Source organism: Eptesicus fuscus, chromosome 13, assembly GCF_027574615.1.
Source record: "Eptesicus fuscus isolate TK198812 chromosome 13, DD_ASM_mEF_20220401, whole genome shotgun sequence".
NCBI lineage: Eukaryota > Metazoa > Chordata > Mammalia > Chiroptera > Vespertilionidae > Eptesicus > Eptesicus fuscus.
In genome coordinates, this window is record NC_072485.1 from 17,091,895 (window position 1) to 17,117,716 (window position 25,822).

General features: G+C 38.9%; 2 protein-coding genes and 1 long non-coding RNA gene across 6 annotated transcripts in view; 2 read left to right on the top strand and 1 right to left on the bottom strand.

The window, feature by feature from the left end:
• CEP126 (centrosomal protein 126) overlaps positions 1-1,902 on the bottom strand; it is a 75,040-nt gene extending 73,138 nt beyond the window's left edge. For all 4 annotated transcript variants that reach the window (XR_008557987.1, XM_028157009.2, XM_028157010.2 and 1 more), the window contains exon 1: positions 1,500-1,902. Coding sequence is in view for 3 of the 4 variants with exons in the window: in XM_028157009.2 (XP_028012810.2) it covers positions 1,500-1,627 (128 nt within the window). In the remaining variant the exon portion in view is untranslated. The remainder of the gene's footprint in view (positions 1-1,499) is intronic.
• On the top strand, positions 1,295-2,797 carry LOC129151259 (uncharacterized). The gene is made up of 2 exons (XR_008557988.1): positions 1,295-1,501; positions 2,388-2,797. It is a non-coding gene; the product is annotated as an uncharacterized LOC129151259 (long non-coding RNA).
• A 5,066-nt stretch (positions 2,798-7,863) lies between these two features.
• ANGPTL5 (angiopoietin like 5) lies at positions 7,864-25,478 on the top strand. Its single transcript, XM_008149231.3, has 8 exons — positions 7,864-7,956; positions 9,831-9,975; positions 13,141-13,244; positions 14,328-14,421; positions 16,572-16,672; positions 18,727-18,847; positions 22,299-22,484; positions 24,950-25,478. Exons 1-8 carry the CDS (start codon positions 7,864-7,866, stop codon positions 25,267-25,269), a joined length of 1,164 nt encoding a protein of 387 aa, XP_008147453.2. The 3' UTR covers positions 25,270-25,478.
• The last annotated feature ends 344 nt before the right edge of the window (positions 25,479-25,822 follow it).

The following is a 25,822-nucleotide window of genomic DNA, read 5'->3' on the forward strand; positions in this document are numbered from 1 at the left end:
CGTATGTTATAAATACATTTAGTATTTAAGTATATTTTTAGTAATATGATGTCTTTAAAGAAAGCCATCATTACAATTCTGGAATTAAGTCTTTTTGGTTTTGTTCATTTGAGGTACTGCTGAATTTCTATGATATATGTATCAACATTCATGCTACATAAAATTAAAAGAATTCAGTCTTCGGCCATTTCATTAATGAAAATGATGGAACTATACACTCTGTCAATGAGTCATTTACAATGCTTCTCTAGATTTAGAGATAAATTAGGGTCAGTGTAATAGGAGTTTATTATCAAGAAAATACAATGAATGCCAAGGGGTCAGAATCAAATCCCTACCCAAAACAATACTGCTTATTCCAGAATACATCTTTAAGAGGACTGATTTTGGGGAGTAGCAAAGCAAAAGCTAGAATGAGTAGGGTGAATAGTGAGGAGATAAGAGGAACCAGAAGGTGGTACTGCAGGCTACCATTTTCAGAACTTAGCCAAAGAAAGAAAGGGCAGAAGGGTAGAAGCTCCAGGAAAGCACGATCAGAGGAGAGGTGTTTTCATAAAGATGAAGCCCTGTACATATGCCTTCCGCACTAGATTTTTTTTTATCCCCAGGACCTAGAACAGAGTCTGCAAAGAGCAGGCACTAAGCTAAACGTGTCAACTCGCTGCTAAATTTGCAACATCCCAGAAGTAGTGGGAGGCAACGTGGGGAATACGGGGTTACCTTGCAGAGAGAAGACACTCCACTTTCTGACAAAAAAAGAAAGATGATTAGGCAACGACCATCACTGCCAACCGAGTCCTTGGAGAGCACAACAGTTAAATGCTAATTATCATAATATTCTCCAGAGGAATAAACACGACTGACACATTTTGAAAATAAAACTTTCGATTTTCTACAATGCCACCAACAAGCCACCTCGCAGGTGGACGGTCAGAGATCACCCAGCAGGCAGGCAGCACCAGGTCCTGGGCTTTCTCCTGCTCTCCCCGCTGTCGCTCTGACAACGGACGGACCGGGGCAGGGGATGGAAAACAAAACAAAACAGCACCCCGCGGTGCAGCTCTGGTGAATGAATTAGCGGCGTGTTAGGTGACTGTTAAAACATGCACCATAGCAGGACATTTTTACTTAGTTGTGGAATTCTCTCCAAGTAGCACGATGAATCAGGAGGAGAATACCATGAAGGAAAGGACATACAGGGCAATCCCAGAAGGCAAGAAAACAATCCCCACCGCACACGCCGTGTCTGTATTTTAAAATTCGCAACCATTTCACACCCAAGTGGACTAACGGGGCGGGGGAAGCGGTCACAGGACAAAACGGTATCATTTCAGGTCTAAGGGGGAGCAACAACGGAGCTTAAAAGCAAATGTCCGCACTGGGGTGACGGCTAGTTTCTACCACCTAGCGTCCCTGGTAACGGGAATCTAACGGGGAAAAAAGACGGGCCCGCTTCCAACACGCTACCCCCGGGGGCCGCGGCTGGGAAGGAAGGATACAGGTAAGCGCCAGGTCGGCGACGCCCGTCGCCCAACCGAGGGTCGAGGGGACCTCCGTCGCGGGCGTCCGAGGATTCGGCGCCCAGGCTCGCGAGCGCGCTCCGGGCTCCCGGCCTCCCGGTCAGCATCCTTCACCTCCGCGCCGCCTTCGGGCTCGCCCCTAGCGCCGCCCTCATGGCCGCTCCGGCCTCTCCACCTCTTTCTCCTCGGCCCCTCCCCACACTCGGCCACTCGGGTCCCGAGTCACGGGCGAGGAAGGGTGGCCCGTGGCGGCTCTGGTTCGCGCTCAGCGGCGCTGGTGGCTGTGGTGGCGACGGCGGCTGCGGCGGCAAACTTTCCTGGCAGCCGGAGAGGTGGTGACAGCGACCCCGCGGCCGCCGCCATCTTGACAACCAACCGACGCGGCGTCCTTCGCGACAGAAACCAGGGCGTGGCGGGGCGCGGCGGGGCGCGGCGGGGCGGGGCCGACGCCCGAGGCAGCCAATAGGAGGCTCCGGCGGCCCCGCCGGCTCCAATTGCCTTGCTGGCGACCGGGGCGAGCCCTGGCGTCTCCTGGGACCCGCGTCTTTGCTGAAGTGGAGAATTCAATTGAACCTGACTCAGTCCCGTCATCTTTTTTTTTTTTTATTTTTTTTTTTTTTTATGAGGGTGTTTTCGTGGGGGTATTGAGTCACGAGAGACCGTGAGATGCAAAATCCCCAGCTACAGCTGCCGTGGAGATTCGGAAATGATTTCCTCGGAGATAATTGTTGTTTAACTACCTGGATGCTGTTGTGGGGTTTTGAGTTGTTTTTTTTTTCCTGGGGCATTATTATCCCCAACACCATCTCTTTTAAAAAGCTTCTGAAATGGAAATTTCCTTTCTCTGCGTTCTCTCACCCACTCCAGGCTACTTCTGCCGGGATCTGCAGTCGTTTTCCTGGCTATTTCCCTACCTAAAAGGCTTACATTTCAAAGGCTCTGAAGGGTGCCCGCCTTGCTGCCAGATTCTGGAAATAGACCATCATAGCATCTGTGGCCTGGAAAGAAGTTCAGATTTAGCCTAGTAATCTCCTGGGAAGATATGCCAAAAGAGATACTGAAGTTGTTCCAGGAGGTATGGAAAATTGAATGGGTTTTTGAGCCATCAGTGTAATGAAAATTTGAAAAAAGGCTGAACTCTTCTGTTGGAACCCATTATAAAAGTACATATAAATTTCGGACTGTATTTCAGCCAGGTTTTATTTTGGTGGAAAAATTCCCAGATTGGAAGCAGAATGTACAAACCAAATAAAGATCACTCATCCATCATTCAAATATTTCTGCCTTTGTGAATCTATTTGTTCATTTTCAGAGTTTAAGTAATAAACTTTTCCAGTTGAAACTATTTAAAACGAAGTTTTTGCAAAGTTGGGTGCATTGACTCGAAATGTGCTCTGGTAACAGATTTAAAAGTGCCACAAAAAATCCAGTTTTAAAAAAATATATATTTTTTTTATTGATTTTAGAGAGAGAGGAAAGAAGATGGAGAGTGAAATCAATGTGAGAAACATTAATTTGTTGCCTGACTGGGAATAGAACCGGCGACCTTTTGGAGCACGGGACCACACTCAACCAAATGAGCCACACTGGCCAGGGCCAAATCCAATTTTAACTTGAAACATGAAACACATAAGCCCCTTTAAGGACAATGCCAAGATGATATACTAGAGGCCTGGTGCATGAAATTCGTGCACGGGGAGGGTCTCTAGCAGCTGCCGGCTGCTGGCCAGGGCCTCCCCACATTTTGGTTGAACTCCTGGTGGAGGGGACAATTTGCATATTAGGCTTTTATTATATAGGATAATTCTGGCAGAGAAAGACCAAATGTGTGCACTTGGACGATTAACCATCTTGGCAAGCTTTTAACTGGTGTAGCCATAGCCATTGACCTTGATTCTATTCCCATCACCATTATCACAAGTCTGTTTCTCTAGTGCCAAGTAGAGCAATGAGAGAGAGGGGGGCAGGGGAGAGAGAGAGAGAGAGAGAGAGAGAGAGAGAGAGAGAGAGAGAGAGAGAGTAAAGTAGAATAGTACACAGTGAAAATAAAAGGGAGAAGGTTGTGGTTGCTGTTTGGAGTATTTAGGCATTTTTAGCCTTCCTGAAAATTTAGCATTTGCTAATTATTAAGTTTAGTATCTCATAACTCCTAGACACCTTACTGCTTTGTTGTATGGTATATTAGCATTAAGAAGCATGACAGATGTGGTTGCCTACAAATACTTGCTCATATAAACATTGTTTATTTATATGTTGTTTTACAATAACCAAAACAATAAGTAAATTGTAAACACAATATTGCCAGCTTTTTAAAAATAAATCACAGGAGCTAATTTTTTGGCCCTAAGTTATTTATTTCTTCAAAATATTAAACAAGTTTTCCACATTTTATTTAGTTACATAGTCATAAATTCTTTTAAAAGGACTTTATGATTAGATATTTGGATAATAGAAAGGTAATTTTAATTAGTTATAAATTTTATCTCTTGACAAGAAAGGCAAATATGATTGAAGCAAAAAAAAAGAATACATTAAAATCTGTATGTTTTGTCAGAAGAGATATTCATATTAAATATAATGCTTGATTCTTTCACACTCCAAAACCATAAAATAATTTTTTTTGTGTGTTAATCCTCACCTGAGTATATTTTCCCATTGATTTTTAGGGAGAGTGGAGGTGAGAGGGAAAGACGAAGAGAAACATCCATGTAATTGCCTCCTGCATGCTCCCTAACCAGGGCCCGGGGCCGGGGAGGAGCCTGCAACCAAGGTACGTGCGCCTTTATCAGAATTGAACCCAGGACCCTTTGGTCCGCAGGCCAATGCTCTATCCACTGAGCCAAACTGTCTAGGGCTAAAATAATTTATTTATTTATTTTTTAATTAAGGAAACATATATTGAGCATGTGCCAAGCTTTTTAGGTGTTGAGGATTAGGTGGTGAACAAAATTTCCAAGTCCCTATGCTCACTTGTGTTTTTATTTTCTTTCCCTCCAGAATATATCATGTAGTGACAAGTGCTACGAGGAAAAATGGCATGGTGTAGGGGGAATAAAGACCGATGTCAGTTCTATTTTAGGTAGAGTGTTCAGGGAAGTCCTCTGAGAAAGGGAAATTAGGGCAGAGGTCTGAATGAAGAAAGGAAGTTGTCATTCAAATATCTGAATGAAGAATATTATAGGCAAAGGATGCTGTAAGGGAAAAAGGCTTTGAGGGCAGTGTTATTTGATGTGTTCAAAGAACAGCAACAAGAACACTGTATTTAGAACAGAGTGAGGTAGGGGAAGTGTGTTAGCATATGAGACTGAAGAAGTGCAGATTCATTATGCAGGACATAAATATAAAATCCAACTTCCAATGGAGGGAATGCCATTGGAGAATTTTGAGTAGGTGGGTAATACGATAGAATTTAACCTTAAAAATAATCATACTAGCCAAAACCGGTTTGGCTCAGTGGATAGAGCATCGGCCTGCGGACTGAAAGGTCCCAGGTTCGATTCCGGTCAAGGGCACATAACTTGGTTGCGGGGACATCCCCAGTGGGAGGTGTGCAGGAGGCAGCTGATTGATGTTTCTAACTCTCTATCCCTCTCAATTCCTCTCTGTAAAACACCAATAAAATATACTTAAAAAAATAATCATACTAGTGGTTGTGGGGAAATTTAGAGTAATTGATAAAACTAGATACAATGAGGCTGGTTTGAATGTTATAGTTGGTCAAGTGAGAGATTATGGAGACTTGGACTATAATGGTAGTTATGGGAGTGGCAAGAAATGTTCAAAATTTTAACCTTGAGCCAATAAGAAGTGTTGATGAGTGGTTGTGATGAGTAGGGGAAAAAAAAGTTAAATGTGACTCAGATTTGGAACTGGAGCAACTGAATAAAGGGAATTGCCGTATACTAAGATAGAGTGGGATGGGCTGAGTATGGAAGAAGGAATAGGAGTTAGGCTTCAAACATGTAAAATGTGAGATGCTTATTAGACACACAAGTTTATTAACATGGTTTCATAAAAATATGTTGTATTTATAACATAAATTAATAACAACCACTTTATGGCTACAAAGCATGTTTCATAACCTATCTAATTTGAATAGCGCTATAACTTTGTGACTTATATGGTCAGACAGCCTATTTTGAACAATTTTTGAGCTTTTACTTTCATCTTGGATGAAGCTATTTTTTCCATCTTCTGCTGAAGTATTTTTTTGTTCAAGTAAGAATTTTCTGAATTTGTCTCTGGGCAAGCTGTGAAAGAAAAAAGAATTTTAATGTCTGCTGATTAAAAAAATTGCTTAAGTTTTACCATCTTCATTTCAATTTCATAAGACTTCAACTAGACATTTAAGGTTTAAGATATATACTCATCTACTCCTAATGTGGTTTTCAAAAGTCACCGATATTGTCAGCAATGTTAGAATTGTAGTATAGTTCAAGTTAAATAATGATAATGACACCACCTAACATTTGAGTGCTTGTGTTTTCCATGTTCTGTGCTAAGTGCTTACATATATTAAATCATTGAATCCACACAACCGTCCCCATTCTACAAGGGAAATAATTAATCTACAATGATATTAAGTAATTTTGCCCAAGTTTCCAGAGCAAGGGAGTGGGGGACTCAAGATTCAAACCCAGGCAGTCTGGTCCCAGAGCCAGCACTCCTAACCACCCCATACTGCCTCACTGGAGAAACTCTGAGAAGTTTTCACTAGGTTAAGAGATGAGTTGTTTAAATAATAGGTGTTGAGGAAATAAAGTCAGAGAATAGAGAATTAATTTAGGATATTGCTTCATTAATTTATATCTGAGTGCCTATTATATACCAACTAGAGGCCCGGTGCACGAATTCATGCATGGGTGGGGTCCCTCTGGGTGGCCTGCAGGGATCTGGCCAAAACCCACAGTCCAACGCTGCCTGCAGCTCCTACCTGCCGCTCCCACTCATCCTGGCCCTGCTGTGCCTGCCGCGGGCTCGCACCCAATCAGTCCTGATAGGGAGTGGCTCATGCTGCCACAGCAGCGCTCACCAGCCATGAGCCCTGTGCCTGGTGCCCTCTCAAAAGGAGTGGCCTGTGGGATCGGCCTGAAACTGGCTCTCTGACATCCCCCGAGGGATCCTGGGTTGCGAGAGGGTGCAAGACAGGCTGAGGGACCCCACCGGTGCGTGATCGGGCCAGGGAGGGACCGCGGGAGGGCTCCACGGCATGTCCAGCCCATCTCACTCAGGGGCCACCGGCCGGACCCCAGCAGCAAGTTAACCTACTGGTTGGAACATCTGCCCCCTCATGGTCAGTGCACGTCATAGCGAGCAGTTGAGCAGCCTTACCATATTATTAGCATATTATGCTTTGATTGCTTGTTTAGTTGTTCTGCCATTCGGTCGATTTGCATATTACCCTTTTATTATATAGGGTTATTATATAGGATCACTATGCTAGAACTATAAAAATGATTGTCTCTGCCCTGTGGTTCTCAGACTAGGAAAGGAAATGGAGGAAATAATGCCTTAAATAGGAAGCAAGACTCAGGAAAGTTTTGCTTTGCTTTTTAATTTTAAGATAGAGAAGACATATTTATGTTTACATAATGAAGAGAAGGAGGCATTGTATGGGAAAATGAAGACTTGTCACAGATGTTGATCTATCAACTTTCAGAGAGTGGTAATTTTCAATAACAATAGTTCCCTTATGTTCAAAAATTTTTAAGTTTTAACAATCTGGATGTAAAACATACACATCAATTAGAGTCCTAGAAATTTGGCACTTATGAGGTTAATACAACCATTATTGATAGCTAAATTCAGTTAGAAGATATTTTAACTCTGAATTATCTATCTACTCTGAATATCCTCATTGATTAAATTTCTACTTAGCATTTTGTTGAAATAGCTTCAATGTAAAACTATTTCTACACCATCACTTATTTCCACTTATTATTTTTATTTAAACTGGCTCATAATTATTGAGGTATATCTTATCAAAGGCATTTTTTTTCTAAAGCAAAAAAATATGACTCATAAAACTAGGTGACTTTATAAATACATGATCTAGCTATTTATTGCTCATATTAAAAAGGCATGGATTTATAATGAATACCTGTAGTAATAAACAAAAAGGGGGAGGGCGGTTTATAACTTCAAATGACAACATCTCTAGAAGCTACCTTGTTTTTCATGTGAAGGGCGTTGTTTTGAATGAGGGCATGGAAACCAGTAAGTATTGGCTTCTGTTTTTGTTGTACAGTTTCCAGAAATTTTTGACTGAAGACTCTATGCACTGTAGTTCTTTCCACAGAGAGCTGACTGATATTTGAAGAAGTTTTTTATTTCTCCAAGAAAAATGTATCTTTCCCAAGTCTCACTCTTGTTCTTTAATATATGTATTTTTATTTGTGGAGAAACTATACAAGGTAACTGTGTATATCAATCTACGGTAAGAATTTCAGCAATATTATTTTAGCTAGGAAAGCATGATTATATGATTTTATAGATTTATATTAGATGTTTGAAAAGATTGATTATACCACCCAATATAATTTATGGCAAAATTAGAGTGTTTATTTAGAAATGTTGAAACCTTGCTTAAATGATGTTATTTGTAAATGTAGGAAACCGTAAACTGAGGATTGACTCTTAACCTATTTCTTGTGAGAATATTTTATTCAAATTGTAGGCCTAGGTTAAAAACTAGCCAGCAACTTTCTGGTTAACTTTGATAATGAACTATCTGGTAAGTAAAAAAAAAAAGATTCACTTCACTTATAAAAATACTATTCTATAAACTTTTGCATTTCCAATATAGTCTGTGAGTGGTTACCTGGGATGTTAGAAAATGTCATTCAAAATAATGTCAGAATAATAACTTAATAGTGTAGACAATACTATGAAGAGATGAGGATTTGAATGTTACATATTTAAATATTGTTTTATATATTTTTAAACATTATTAAATGTATTTACCACTGTATAGATACCAAATTCCGAAGTTCCAAGGTTAAGGAAGAATAAATTCCAGGGAAGCTACAGAAATACTAATAATCTAATTCTCTAAAATACTAACTATTTAAGTATCTTATTTAAATCTGAAAAAATGACCTATAATGTAGGTTTTTGAAAACATCTGGTATGTTAGTTATTATAGGAGTAGAAGAGAAAGAGCAGGAAGTTAAAAATAAATCTATGTAACAAAATGTGTTTATCATTCTCTCAATATCCAGGCCTAAGGAGGACAAAGCTTGTTATTAAAAAAATATAACAGTTATTTAAATCGATATAACTTCTATCAAATAATATTTTAACATTGAAGAAACCAGAGTACTAACAGAATAGATATTGTTGGAATGACAGCTGCAGTTTGCTTTTTAAAATGACATCTGTTGTTGATTTTGCAAAGCAAAATTCCATGCTTTTTTTCTGTTATTATTGCTACCTTTCAAACCTGAGTATTTTACTTTTAAATCTTTAAATGCTTAGCTCATACAAACGTAACAATTCTCTTACATTTCTCAAACTCTACCCCTCAACATGATTCCTAATTATTGGTGGCAGAAAGTCCATTTGGCATAGATGTTGTAGGGAACCCTCTTAGTCCATGTTCAAGGAACTTAAAATTGCAGATTTCTAGGAGGGGGATGGCTCAGCCCTGTATCACCCCCCCGAAATGTGCAAACATTAAAGCCACACAGTCATGGTTAAGACCATAGACCCTAAGTGCAGTTGGCTTTCTGTATCCACGGGTTCTACATCCACAGATTCAACTAACTGTAGATTGAAAATATTTGGGGGAAAAGTTACATTGTTGCAATGTTTACCATGTAGTTAGGCCTACGATGGTTTCATCTGTTATTATTCCCTAAAAAATACAGCATAACAACAATTTACACAGCATTTACATTATATTAGGTATTACAAGTAATCTAGATATAATTTAAAGTATACATGAAGATATGTATAGAGTATATACAAATACTATGCCATTTTACATAGGGACTTGAGCATCTATAGATTTGGATATCAATCCCTGTGGATACCAAGGGATGACTGTAAGTCCTTTTGGAATTTGAGAAGAAAAGAGGATAACAAAAGTATTGAATTAACATATACTTATTATTCATACCCCAAATCTACCTGTAAGGTTTATTTATGGAAGTTTGAACTAACCAATTTATTAACATGTTTTTTTTCCTAATAATCATTTTTATGTCCTTACATCTCATCTTTTCCCTTTAGTCTTTTTATTTATTGTGTAATTAGACCATATAACATGCTTCATATATTTTTTCTTATTTCTGTTTTCTTATTGTAAAGGATTCTCCAGTAGTTAACATTGTAGAAAATGTATCTCATATAAAAGATGAAAGTAAAACTAATGATACTGTTTATAAGGAAGAATGTGAGAAATCATGTGATATTAAAACTAAAATTACACGAGAAGAAAAACATTTTATGTGTAGTAAGTATTACAAATAACCATAATTATAAAGGTATATGATTTTATTATTTCTGGGGTGGACATGGGAAAAATATGCCTTAGCTTTTGTTTGGGTTATTTTATATATATCCTGATTATCCTAGGCTGGTAGTTTTATGTGTTTGACACATAGTACGTGCTTAGTAAATATTTGGTAAATGAGCAAATTCTTCTTCTATATAGCCCCTTGGCATCAAGAGACCACAGAAGGAAGGGGCAAGCCAGAGGGCACTGATAGTATAATCTAGTTTGTTAATTTCATTTGAGATAGTAGGAAATTTCACCTTAGCTTTAAGGGGGGGATTCATTAATTCTGAATAACTGCTACAAAAGGTATAATACAAATTTACAACAACTTATTTAATAAAGCATAACAAGTTTTAAAATCTCAATTTTTGTTTAGAACTATTTAGTAACAATGCAGAAATTTTCATGGTCTATTATACGTACAGAGGGGTGGGATGAAGAAGGGGAATCAGAAATGGAAGAGGTGATGATTTGGTCCAGTTCTTACAGGGCCATAATTCCTTGGTTAGAAAGTATGAAAAACTCACTTTAATGAGCCTAATTCAATGTGTAACACAGGTGTCTCAGGCTTCTCAAACCAGGGAGTGAAGCTTTCTGTCCATTAAGAACAAAATAAATTAACAGACAAAATAGAAGCAGACTCATAGATAAAGAGCAAACAGACAGCTGTCAGAGGGGAGGTGGGTTGGGTGAAAAAGGTGAAGGGATTAAGCAAATAAACCCCACCAAAACAACAACACCAAAACACCAAACACACACACACACACACACACACACATCAAATAACCCCACCCCTTCAAATCCCCCCCCGCCCAAACTCATAGATTCAGACAATAGTATGATGATTACCAGAGGGAAAGAGGGGTGGGAGGAGGTAAAGGAGGGTATGGGGGGTGATGGTGATGGAAGGAGACTTGACTTGGATGAACACACAATACACTATACAGATGACGTAACATTGTGCACCTGAAATCTATATAATTTTAAACAATATCATCCCAATACATTCAATTAAAAATGTTCTTTCTAAAAAAAGACAGATGTCTAAAATTAGGAAGACTCTAATCCTATCTAATAAAAGAGGAACATGCAAATTGACCATACCAACCTACGCCCACCAGCCAATCAGGAGTGAGTATGCAAATTAACCCAACAAATATGGCGGCGGCCACAGAGCTGGAGAGAGCAGGAGGCTTGGGTTGCCCCCGGTGATGGAGGAAGCCAAGCTTTCTGCCCGCCCTGGCCTGCCCTGGCCTCCGCTCAAGGCTACAAAGTTTCAATTATAGAAGATAAATAAATCCCAACAAAAATGGCGGCAGCCACAGAGCTGGAGCCAGATGGAGGCTTGGGTTGCCCCTGGCGATGGAGGAAGCCAAGCTTTCCACCCGCCCTGGCCTGCCCTGGCCTCCGCTTAAGGCTACAAAGTTTCTATTATAGAAGATAAAAAAATCTCAGATACCAGGGCCTCTGCTTGGGTCACCATGGGGCATGGCCGGCCTGCAAACCACCATAGGCCCCTCGCCCTGGCTGCCCCATGCCCCAAGGGAACCCCCACCCTGATCCAGTACACCTTTCAGGGCAAACCAGCCAGCCCCCACCTGTGCACCAGGCCTCTATCCTATCTAATAAAAGAGTAATATGCAAATTGACCATCACTCCAACACACAAGATGGCTGCCCCCATGTGGTCAAAGATGGCTACCCCCATGTGGACACAAGATGGCCAGCAGGGGAAGGCAGTTGGGAGGGACCAGGCCTGCAAGGGAGGGCATTTGTGGGTGATCAAGCCTGCAGGGGAGGGCAGTTAGTGGTGACCAGGCCGGCAGAGGAGGGAAGTTGGGAGCGACTGGGCTTGCAGGGAAGGGCAGTTGGGGGGGACCAGGCCTGCAGGGGAGAGCAGTTGCGGGGGACCAGGCCTGCAGGGGAGGGCAGGTAGGGGTGACCAGGCCTGCTGGAGAGGGCAGTTAGGGGTTACCAGGCCTGCAGGGGAGGGCAGTTAGGGGCAATCAGGCTGGCAGGGGAGAAGTTAGGCATCAATCAGGCTGGCAGGGGAGTGGTTAGGGTGTGATCAGGTTGGCAGGCCGAAGCGGTTAGGGGCAATCAGGAAGGCAGGCAGGTGAGCAGTTGGGAGCCAGCAGTCCTGGATTGTGAGAGGGATGTCTGACTGCCCGTTTAGGCCCGATCCCATCAAAAAGAAGAGAAATGAAGGCTGGGTGAGGTAGATTTTAAAATATCAAGAATTATTAATATTATTCTGCTAGAGTGAAAGTTAGGAACATAGAAATAAAACAATTTTAAAAATAATGTATGCAATAATGTGTGGTTCCTTTTGTTATAAAGGACATCTTCAGTATAATTGGAGAAAACTTGCGTTAGGTCTGAGATATACATGACAGTCAATGTTTATTTCCTGGTTTTGATAGTTGTGTTGAAGAGAATACCTTTTTGTAAGAAATTCACAGCGAAATATCCAGGGATATCATGGCAGGATGCTCGCAAATAATTTAGGAAAAAGTTCTTTGTACTCTTCTTGCAACTATTCTTCTTGCAACTAAGCTTATTTAAAAATGAAAACATTTTAAAAGGAAAATATATAGTGAAAATTCAGTCAGAAACCAACCAACCAAAATTTGTGACTAAGAGTTATGATGTGTGTATATGTATGTGTGCTTGCAATTTGTTTATATAAAAATGTAACATTATTATAAAAAATTAAAAGAAAAGTTTTAATATTAAATTTCATGATAGGGGATTATTGCCTTTTACTTTCTCATATAGGAAGAATCAATGAGTCTTGGACCTCCCGCTTCTATACCTCTCATCTTCTAAAGTGAAAATTGATATTCAGAATGTTGTCTCTCAATTATATCAGATTAAATTATTTGGGGGTAATCTAAATTATTAGGAAGCATAACTTCATTAACAAGTGTTTAAAAAGTTGTGTTCTTGGTTCATCCTGAGTTATACAAAAAATACACTAACTAGAATATGCAATTCTGAGTATTTATAGATATCGTTGTTTACATATTTGTCCAAAATTATGTGAAATTCATTATTTTTCATTGTAATTAGTTTCTATAACAATCTAATATTTAGAAAACACTTTTTATTATGATTTAAGGAAATTTGCAAAATTCTATTATTTCTTACACACGAAGTACCAAAAAACTACTAAGAAATATAATGGATGAGCAGCAAGCTTCCTTGGATTACTTATCTAATCAGGTATGAATTTTTGGTATCATGTTGTTATTGTATTTGCAGAATGATATAGTTATCTAGACCAGTGGTCGGCAAACTGCGACTTGCGAGCCACATGCGGCTCTTTGGCCCCTTGAGTGTGGCTCTTCCAACAAAATACCACGTGCGGGCGTGCACATACAGTGCGATTGAAACTTCGTGGCCCATGTGCCGAAGTCGGTTTTCGGCTCTCAAAAGAAATTTCAATCGTTGTACTGTTGATATTTGGCTCTGTTGACTAATGAGTTTGCCGACCACTGATCTAGAAGTACAATCATTTATTTTTTTGAATGCATTCATGTCCAGACATCTATTTAGTGTCTGCTATATTGGAGGCATCATAGTAAGCGTCAGGCAAACAGAAAGTAACAACAACAGCAACAACAACAACAAATTACCTTTACTTAAGGGCAATACGGTCCAGAAGAGCAGAATAATGTATTGAAAACGTTTTGAATGCTGTCAGAATGACACAAAGGTATCCAAGATGCAAGATGTGAGGAACCTTCCCAGATGAATAGATGCTTCAAAGGTCACAAAGGGTGGGTAAGAGGGTAGGGCATGGTATTCTCAGAAATACTTGGAAGTTGGTGCAGCCGTGGAGTGGCTGCTGAGTTAAGGATGTAGAAGAAACACTAACTTAAAGAAATAGGAATTAAATCATGCCACACCAACGAGCCACCCACATGTCTGAGCAGCGTAATTAAATGGTTAGATTGGCAGCTGGTGTGAAGGATGACTTCAGAAGGAGCAGAGGAAGAGAAGAGAGACTCCAGATAGGGAACTACAACAGTGGTTCAAGCAAGATATGAAGAACAGATTTGCAAGAGCAGTCCACTGCAGAAATAGGCAGATAAAAGCAAGAGCAGGAGGCAAACAGTACTGAATGTAATGGGTGCTATTTTAACTGCTTTGTTAAAACAGTAAATGGATTCAGTGTAGAAATATGGCCATCATATGTTTTTCAGAGCTGGATTTATAAGAAGCTTAGAGATATTAGTTATAGAATTCAGCTAAAGGAAGTTTGTTCAGTTATAAATTTGCTTAAATGTGTGCCTGTGTGTTTAGGTTAATGAGCTCATGAATCGAGTTCTCCTTTTGACCACTGAAGTTTTTAGGAAACAGCTGGATCCTTTTCCTCACAGACCAGTTCAGTCACATGGTAAGAAATTTGGTATTTCAACCTTTTCATATTTCTCTTTTATTGCTTAAAATTTTCCTGGACAGGTTGGGGCGTTTAGAAGTTTTGTTTAAACAATACAGCTCACTATTATCTAACAGACTGGAGGAGTAATATCTGCCATAAAACAAATTTCAACCCACACTATGTGTACTTTCCTAAATTGGGAAACTTTTCTGATCTTTTGAAAGCCATGGCTGTATACAGATATTATGAATCTGTTGAAAATAGTGTAGATTTATGTAATTGAATTCTGGGCTCCCCTTTCCATTTTATTATAATTAATCTTCAGTTAGAAGAAAAGAAAGTTTCAGAGTTCCCCCCACTTCTAAAAATATTTTTGACATTTTTGAAACATTTCAAATTGGGACTTAAAATTTGAAAAGAACAAGACAGAAATAAACCAGGATTTAGCATTTTTTTAAATACTAAAATACAGTATAATAATTCCTGGAGGCTTGGGTTTCTAAGAAAAATGCCTATAAATCTTACATCTATGAATTAATATAAAAAATTCCAAGTAGATGAATATTATTGAGGGCCTAGTAGTGTATGATCTCTCTTTTTTCCCTTACAAAGGGAAGAGAATAAACAGCTACTGAGAATTTCCTATGTGTCAGGGATTAACATAGGCATTTTCTCATGTTATTTTGTTATTTTTTTTCACTTTGTTGTATCTCATTTATTTCCCATAACCATCCAAGATAGATAGTGTTACATGGTGGTGAGGAGCATGGAGTGTAATGTCTGACTACCTTCTTCAGATCTCACCCACTGTTTCCTTAATATCAGTATCCTAATCTGTAAATTGACAATACCTATCTCATGTGGTTGTTGTGAGGATTAAGTGAGTAAATACATGAAAAGCTCTTAAAATATTGCCTGACATGTAGTAAGACAGTATAAGGGTTTGCTGTGATAGTGATTATCATCAGATGAGGATTATGCAGCTCAGAAAAATCTAAGTAATCTGTTCACACTTATATGGATGGTGATGTCAAAGAAGAGATTCCAATCCAGATCAGTCTTTCACTGGAAACTTCTATCATATCTCTGAGCATAAATTTATTATAAGAATGTCTCAGTAATTCAGAACAAAGGCAACAAATCAATATCTCCTGGAAATGAAGGGAAAAGCAAACAATTTTATGGCTAATTTTTTGTAGATGACATCTTTTGAGCATTTACTGTGTACTAGGCTCTGTGCTAAGTGCTTTACATAAAGCCTTATGATGTAAATCATCAGGCTAACACTACAAAGTAGATATTATTATCATTATCATTATTTATTATTATACTGCACATGAAGCAAAGAGGTTAAGTAACTTACCGAATGTTCTCGATTAGTAAGGAGAGGAACTAGGACTCTAACCCAGGCTGTTGGCTCTGGAGTCCTAAGCTTTCATGTGTTTGTTTTTCTGGGTCATTGACACTTGTGAGGGTTGAATTTATTTTATTAGATTTATAAAAGGTAATACAGAATAAAGCATTGTAGAGTAAAATGTAATATCCATATCCACACAAATACAGTATGTTTACAATTCCCTGGCAATTGTAGAAAGCTTTGGGGAGGGTGGCTATAGGGTGCTACAATTCAATTGTCAACAGAGCAGGCTTCAAGCATAACTTCTTCTTGGTGAAGAAGGTGATTTTCCCCTCCTCTCCCTTTGCTGCTTGTAATAGTGGTCCCCAATACATCAAAGTTTCTGAAGTTTTGAATATAGTAGTCAAATGTATGTTAATAGTAGTTAGTCTATATAATTCCTTTGGGTTTTCTCCTCCCTATAGATAAGCCTACATTCCTGAAAAGGCATTATTTATTGGGCATGAGATGTATAGTTATAAATTAAATAAATGTTGATCTCAAATGAAACTTTTAAACAGTATTGAATATTAATAACTAACAGTGATGTTATGTTTGTTATAGCATACATTCTTTAATCCCAGTTTTTCCATGTATTTTCTCCTTATTTCCAAAACTGAGATCATTTTTCATTTCCATGAGTTAAAATCATCATATCATTAATGGAATTTGTAATAATCTCAAAGAACACTGTTAATTCTCTACAGTAAAGTTATTATCTTAAATGTACACTTGAAAATATCCTAAATAACTAATTTTACTTTTCTAGGTTTAGATTGTACTGATATTAAAGATACTGTTGGCTCTGTCACCAAAACACCAAGTGGTTTATATATAATCTATCCGGAAGGATCTAGCTACCCATTTGAGGTAAAGTTTTCCCTTATTATATGAAATAGGATAAATATCCAACCAAAATTAATTAATGTTAAAATTTAATTGCTTTAATACTTAACATATCTCTTGAAAAATTTTAAATAAGTTAGTATAAGTTCTAGTTTCGAATTTTGGTTTTTTAAAGTTCTTTGTCCAAACCACAAATGTGTAAAGAGACTACAGAGTCTTTCACTTTTCTATCTGAGTTTTCATGGTTATACTTTTCAAAGTAAATCCTTTTGGTTTAGGATCTTTCTAAAATATATATATATTTTTATTGCCCTAGCCGGTTTGGCTCAGTGGATAGAGCTTCGGCCTGCGGATTGAAGGGTCCCAGGTTCGATTCTGGTCAAGGACGTGTACCTTGGTTGCGGGCACATCTCCAGTAGTGGGTGTGCAGGAGGCAGCTGATCAATGTTTCTAACTCTCTATCCCTCCCTTCCTCCCTGTAAAAAATCAATAAAATATATTTAAAAATATATTTTTGTTGATTTTAGAGAGGAAGGGATGGAGAGAGAGAGATAGAAACATCAATGATGAGAGAGTATCATTGGTTGGCTGCCCCCTGCATGCCCACACTGGGATTGAGCCTGCAACCCGGGCATGTGCCCTGACCAGGAATTGAACTGTGATCACCTGACTCATAGGTTGACACTCAACCACTGAGCCATGCCAGCTGGGCTGGTGTAGGATCTTATATTATCTTTACAGTAGGCAGAATTGTGCAATATAAATACTTACTTGTTTTAATTAGCTTATAAATATTAGAAAATAATGGTGTGCTTTGCCTTAGAGCTCACTAAAAATACTTTTGATTTACTTTCCTATATATAGTTATAATTTTTTGTATGACAAGTGGCTTTATGTGATTGTACAAGTTAATAATTAAAAGACATTAAAGTGAGACATTGAAAAGCTGATTCATTCATAAATTGAATGAAATAAATCATTGATGTCTATTCTCAGTAGTTCTATACTGGGATTTCTAGAAGAAATTTCTACTAGAAATTCTGTATATTTATATATATTATATATATAATTTTTCTGATACTTCTTTATGCATAAGAAAGTTTATTACACTGGCATCACACCTTGTTGATAGTATTTATTACACAAATAAAATAATTTTTTTTCTAACTAGATACTAGCAATTTCTTTTCTTAGAATTGCTATCATTATTCTTTGACACCTATTCACAAGATGTCAAAAAATTAGGAATTAGGCAGGAAATAATTTTAAATTATTTAATTAAAAAATGGGCCAGAACAGATGTGGAAAGGGGAGGCTTCTAATTTTTGAAGAGCAGGACACATAATTACCTCTTTTGTGGGAAAGTGTTTGTTCCCTAGCTTCCTCCATACTGCCTTTCTCTGTGCAGCAGGACCTTTCTAATGGAGAGGACTGCTCTGATTCCCCCCTATGTCACTTCTATGGGTTCCCTACAATTGTCCTCTTAGGGGCATCTTACACAGTACCGACAGATACACCTCACCTATGAGTGCCTGCTGAGATGGGACACAGATCATACCTCTGTGCCTGAAAATTGCAGTCTACACACAGTCCTCGCAGGCTTTCGGAGAAAAGAACAATCACAGACAGGTACACGGGAATATTTAACACTGTATTTAAAAAAAAAAATCAACATTTTCATTCAAAGGAAAAGTTAATTTGTAAAGAAATACATCACTCTGCCACATTTTATTGGTACTCTTATTACTCAACTGAAAAATATTTAGAGTTAAGGGATAAGAGAATAACCTTAAAATGCTACAAACACTTATATGTTAAAAAAAAAAGATGGATACAGGAACCCATAGAAATGACATTTAAATTTCTACAAAGAATTTAGTTTATCATAAAACAAACTTACAGTTAACAGAAGTATAGTCTCTGCATCAGTCAATTGAATATATTAATATTATACAATTGCATTGAAACTTTCAGTGAAAGCATCTTCCTTTCTCTAGGCTTAAGAGTGAAGCATGAGTTTTATATAAAAGAATGAAAGTCATAGTATGTTATCTTTGTCTTTTCTGGGTCTATTTTAGGTAATGTGTGACATGGATTACAGAGGAGGTGGATGGACTGTGATACAGAAAAGGCTTGATGGGATAATTGATTTCCAAAGGTTGTGGTGTGATTATCTGGATGGATTTGGAGACCTTTTAGGTCAAATTATATTTATTTTTCCTTTATCTTTTTTTCTTCTTTTTGGTATTACACCTATAGACTGTCTCTTGGTCAAATTGTTAGTAAGAAAATAGTAAATACTTGTGAATATAAAAATATGACTAAATCATTCTCTCTTAATATGACAACTTATTTAAAACTAGAGGCCCAGTGCATGGATTCATGTACCGGGGATGGGGGGGTCCCTCCGCCTGGCCTGCAGGGAGTGGGCCAAAACTGGCTCTCTGAAATCTTCTGAGGGGTCCCGGATTGTAAGAGAGTGGTACTGGGGTGACACACCCAGGAATCGGGCTCCCTCCTCCATTCTCCCAATATTATGTCTCACTTCTTTCATCTCACTTTACCCTAAGTTTGGTGGTAACTGACAACTTGTGGGCATTTAGCTGCAAAATGCAATTATTTAGCAAACGGGATTTACTTAGCCTGGAATCTAGTCGGCCTAGGGCAGGACCCTGCTCATTGTCAGGCTCCCACCCAGGCCCTTCTGCCCAGGTGGAGTCCTGTGGCGGCGGAAACCTCCTTCTTCCCACCTGAGCTGCTCCTTCACCTCCTTCCCTTCCCAGAGGTTGCCTGCTGGTGCTACTGTCTGCCCGGAAGGAGGTAAGCTGTGGCCAGTTTCCCAGCCGAGAGTGGGGGTGGGAAAATGTGCGGCCTCCACAGGAAATCAATATTAAGCAGGTTGGCCAGCACAGACGTTAGTTTTTAGGGCTGCAGCCTCACATCTCATTATTTAGCTAGTTGAGTCGGAAAGTTTCTCTAAGGGCCAGACCCATGACCTCTGCAGTGGGCTAGAGTCCAGGTGGGGAGCCAGACCCAAAGTGGGGAGCCAATGGGCTAGAGGCCTGGTGCATGGATACGTGCACCAGTGGGGTCCGTTGGCCAGGCCTGCAAGGATCAGGCCAACACCAGCTCTCTGACATCCCCTGAGGGGTCCTGGATTGCAAGAGGGTGATTCTTGGGTGACGTACCCCCAGAATCGGGCTCCCTCCTCTCTGGTTCTGGGTGCGTCACCTGAGAACTGCAGCTGCCAAGTCACTGAAGCTCAGCAGCTCCTGCGTTGAGTGTCTGCCCCCTGGTGGTCAGTGCATGTCATAGCTACAGGTTGGCTGGTCAAATAGTTGGCTGGTTGGCTGGTCACTTAGGGTTTTATCCTACCTAATAATAGACAAGTATGCAAATTGACCATACCTTTGCTATGCCCGCGATTGGCCAGGAGGCGCGGGGGGGCCGGACTCGGGGTGGCCGGGGTGGCCAATTGGGCTGGCGGGACGCTGAGCTTGCATCGCCAGCAGCGGCTCGAGCTCAGCATCTGCGCCATGGCTGTGCTTTGGCACAGAAGGGGCCTCTGGGGCAGCGAGCTCACGTCCCACCTCGGACCATCAAAAGCGGGGGAGCTGGGTGCCTGTCCGCTCAGGCACCAGGCCTTTCAGAAGCCTCTGCTGTGCTAGAGGCTTCTGAAAGGCCTTGTGCACCAGCGATCAAAAGCAAAAGCGTGGGAGCTGGGTGCCTGTCCACTTAGGCAGCAGGCCTTTCAGAAGCCTCCGCCGCGCCGGAGGCTTCTGAAAGGCCTGGTGCACCAGCGGACAGGCACCCAGCTCCCCTGTGATCAAAAGCGAAAGCGTGTAGGGGACCCTACACATGCATGATTCAATCATGCACTGGGCCTCTAGTATATATAGATAAGTAGGTCTTTAGTTGGAATTTGAAAATCTTTATTTTTAGATACCTGTTGAAATATGATTTGTGTGAAAATTCTAAATTGGGTATTTATTAAGTATCTGCTATGTACCCAGAAGAGTTCTGGCCAGGTGCTCAAGAAATATTTGTAGAATGAAAACTGTATGGGCATGGTTGTCATCTTGAAATTCTTCAGATGTGTGTTGTGTCTACACAAGTAAATTAAATGGAGAATTTAGGTATGTGGCTGTACAAATTCGAGTTATGTGAACTGGGAGTAGTGTTTTATAAAAATATTAATTAAAATCACTATATTCAAAATCTGAAAAATGTAAACCTCAGGTTGATTGTAAAATCTGTTTACATTATTGCCACACAACAGCATAACTTTTGCTGGTGAATAGAAATATCAGTATTTCTGAATACTATAGATTTTACATTGTTGGAATATTTGCAGGTGATTTCGATCATTTTTATGCTAGTTTAAGTTACTGTTGTTATAATTTAAATCTTTAGCATCCCATAATAATGTCATCTAAGGATTTAGCACTGAATGCCAGTGATTTTAGAAGGGCCATGAAATGTAATAAAATGTTATGTATAAGGCCAAATATCTGTCATGTTATGGAGTGTAAGTTAACATACTGGTATTTTCTCAGCATTAACCTATAAATTTCCAGTGAGTGTTTCTTCCTGAATTCAGCCTTTGAATTTTCATCTTCCTTACCATACATTATGCTTGTTTCTATGGGGAAATTATATGAGTTTTGACAAAATGGTCTTCAGGCTGATTTCTTTCACACAAACAGACTGCTTTGTACTTCATATATATTTTAAACAACTTGTAATTAAGTTAACTATCTTAAGTCTTAAATTTGGGGTGATGGTAGAGGGGAGAGATGGCAGGGACATTTAAAATGGACAGTCATAGATTTGAGACACTACACAGACCCTTGAGGACCCATTTTACTTCCTGTATTTATTTATTACTTCCTATACACCCCTTCTTCCCTTACTTCTTCAGGATAATTTTCAATTCCAAGTGGGTGTGTAGCTAAAATACCTTGGGATTTTAGGTAAGCCCTGGAGAGGGACTTAGTATCTTAGCTATAGTTTTAAGAGTTTGAATGCTGTCACACTGTCCCCCAACTCTCTGAAGTTTATTTTGACTAGACCCTTACTTCCTTCAGTAGATCTATAATTGTCTTGGAAATATTGACCCTAAATCTGGGGATACTCCAATGTTATTACATTATGCTTCCATTTGTAGGTAATTCACAAGCTGCATTATAACAAAGAAATATTTGTTCACAAAGCATTAGTCTCAAAGACAGAAAAAAAATTATTTCAACTGAGCATTATCAGGGGACGTCACATTAAAAGGTGCTGATTTGGAGGTTAGACCTCTTATATTTACCAGGACACATCATTTTGTTACTTGCTATAATATTTCAACTGGCTTTTTATTGACATGCTTTAAGGTAAAACTTGACTTTTTACTTAATTAACCTTTAAATGAATTTTTGAATTTAATTTGGGGAAATAAAACTGAGTCCAGTTATCCACAGTCTAGTGAAGTAGAAGTGGGAAGTTTTATTCCCCTCCAAATTAGGCAATCACTGATAATTTGAACGAGATCCATCCAGTCCCTCCAATGATTTATGTTATTAAATAACACCAAACACTCAATGATAAGGGGTTATTCTAATTTGTGTTAAAATATGTTTTAAAAAGCCATGTTTTTATTTTACAGGTGAATTTTGGCTAGGTCTAAAAAAGATTTTTTACATAGTAAATCAGAAAAATACCAGTTTTATGCTGCATGTGGCATTGGAATCTGAAGATGATACATTGGCTTATGCTTCGTATGATAATTTTTGGCTAGAGGATGAAACAAGATTTTTTAAAATGCATGTAGGACAGTATTCAGGAAATGCTGGTAAGTTTTTTATTCCTAAAATTATCCAGAGGATTTAAATATAACTGACTCAGAATTAGGTAAAGATAAAAGTAATGCATTTCTCTTGGTATATGACACATGACTGATAAGAGAAAAGATTAGGAATGAGAAAAACTGGCCAGGTCTTGAGTTTTGAAACTGTTATGATTATTGCACCACCTGTGATTGTGCAGTGCTTTATACTCTTTGAACTATTTGCCACATGTAATCTCCGTTGATTCTTTAGCTAGAGAGCCTGTGGGTTAGGCTTGGAAAATATTATTTACATTTTTATGTCCAGAGAGGCTGGCATTTAGAAGTCATAAATGTTAGAGCTGATCTTCACTCTTCTCACTCTACAGGTGAAAAAAACGAAAAGATTAAGTGTCTTGCCCAAGAGTCCCAGCTCATCACATCTGAGCAAGGGCAAGAAATCAGGTTGATAGAATAATTAGTTTAGTGTTTTTTCACTATATGTTGGCACACCTACTCATTTACAAATAAACTTAATTTGTTAGAAATTCATAGTACTTGCTGTTAAATTTATATTTTTATGAATTTATGTTAAAATTTTAAATTTGAGTTAAGAAATATGAAATTCAACTCTCTTGTTGCTCATCATGGTACTCATTCATTATGTATTTTTAGTGATAGAAATCCAAAAGGAAATGATATATATATTCCCAAGTTTTTAAGTGATCATAATATAGAGGGGTAGATAAATAAAACTGAAAACAGAATACTGATAATGTTGTGGCAGAATGCACGGGAGAACGATCAGCCAGCCCTCTGAGGGAGGAAAGTTTAACCTTTATTTCACAGATCTGCTAGTCCAGGGGAATGCTGGATCCAAAGCCTGCACTGAACTCGTGGGGAGGATATATATATCTCCTCTTGTGGCGGGCCCCCGAGGGTCCCCGCAGCTCTGCCCAAGTCAGTCAGAGTGGGGAAGTAAGACTACAGTTTTAACCAGATACTGAACTAGGTTGCAAGCTCCCCACCCTCCATTTTCCTTTTCAATAAAGCTTTGGAGGTTAAAAGGAAGGAAAAATTTATTATTTTGTTTTACTACTACCCAATGAAAGAGAAAACAAGTCAATCAGACTATATTTAAAGCAACTCTCTGCTCTACTGAAATATTATATAAAATGTATTATTGAAAATTAATTTTGTTGGAATAAAATAGAAATCAATTGGAAGCATTAACTATGCCATATGCTGTGAATGGAAAGACTTTTTTTGAAATAATAATATGTTTTCCACAATGCTGTCTGATTTTCAGGTTCATTATTCCTCTACTTGGTTAAAGAAAATGTCAAGTTACGTGTAATTAAAGGATAAATGTTATTTATTTAGCTATAATACACTAATCTCAAGATAGATATAAGTCCAATTTAAAGACGATTAGATTTTATAGACATTTAGGTGAGAAAAACAGATAAATCAAAATGTATACCAATTCAGTTGTCATAGAGATCAGCAGATGAAAATAAACATGTCACTCATGAAAAAGTAAAGGAGGAAGAAAATGATTCCAATCATCATACCTAATAAAATGGTAATATGCTAATTACCATCACTCCGCTACGCCCACGATTGGGCCGGCTGGAGGCGCGGGGGCGGGACTCAGGGTGGCCGATTGGCTGGCGGTAGGAGCGGGGGCAGATGCTCAACACAGGAGCTGCCCCCTGGTGGTCAGCACACTTCCACTGGGGGAGCACCACTCAGCCAGAAGCTGGGCTCACAGCTGGCAAGCACAGTGGCGGTGGTGGGAGCCTCTCCTGCCTCTGTGGCAGCGCTAAGGATGTCTGACTGACGGGGGGAGCAGGCCTAAGCTGTCAGTCGGACATCCTCCAAGGGCTCCCAGACTGTGAGAGGGCACAGGTTGGGCTGAGGGACCCCCTGCAAGTATAGGAATTTCGTGCATTGGGCCTCTAGTTTTATATAAACTTAGTAGCCTATAAATAAAACCAAACAACTTTTGCGGTAACAAATCTAAGTTTTTTAAATGTAGAAGTTTCACATTCATTCATACTTATCTATCTTACATGTTGTAAAATGGTAGTGGTATGAAAACCTCTTATACATAAATTATTTTCTTTTTCTAAATTAACAATGATCACATTACTCTTCCCTGAAGAATGACAGGTCTATACACCATCATCTTTGTCCTAAATTAGCTGAATAAATCAACACAGCCAAACTTCCGTTTTGGATTGTGATTTTTTTAAATTGTAATTTTATATCAAATGTCCACTTAAAGATCCCTATTACGCTAAGGAATTTATCAACATGTTTTGCCATATTGCAATCTGGAGGAGAGTTTGTCATATGACATCTTGTAGAAAATAATTTAAATCTCACTTTTAGATGCAATGCTTTTGCATAATAGGCTGGTAAAGGTCAATTAAAAATGACAAAAAGTGCCTTTAAATTTAGTCATTTACAAGATCTATTTTACCCAGGTGATGCTTTCCGGGGCTTCAGAAAAGAAGATAATCAAAATGCAATGCCTTTCAGCACAGCAGATGTTGATAATGATGGATGTCGTCCCGCATGCCTGGTCGTTGGTCAGTCTGTGAAGAGCTGCAGTCACCTCAATAACAACACTGGCTGGTGGTTCAACCAATGTGGACTAGCAAATCTGAACGGCATTCATCGCTTCCCTGGAAAATTGCTTGCAACTGGAATTCAATGGGGCACATGGACCAAAAACAACTCACCTGTCAAGATTAAATCTGTTTCAATGAAAATCAGAAGAACTTACAATCCATATTTTAAGTAATTTCATTTTAAATTGTAATTCATGTTCCATAATTATTATTTTTTTTATAAAACATAAAAGACTTTACATAGTATCTCTTTTTACTGAGTGTTTCAAACATTTTAGCCAAAATTTAACTATGGATGACATCTAGGGGTTGAGAGTGTAATTAGAAAACTTTAATTTTGTAGCGTTTTAATGAAAGAAAGCATGGCTCTATGTATGCTTTTCATTACTACCTATATAATAAATAATAAAATTTATTTTAAGTAAATTATGATGTCTTCTGGAGTCTGTTGTCCTTTTAAAGGATCCCCTCCTCCCTTTTTAAAAATCTTTATTGTTGAAAGTTACATAGGTCCTCCTTTATCCCCCATTAATCTCTTCCAGCCTGCTCCCCCCCACCCCCAGGGCCTCACCACCCCATTGTCTGTGTCCATGGGTTATGCCTATATGCATACAAGTTCATTGGTTGCTCTCTTCCACCCACCCTCCCCTGCCTTCCCTCTGAGGTTCAATAGTCTGTTCATGCTTCTATGTCTCTGGGTCTATTTTTGATCATCAGTTTATTTGG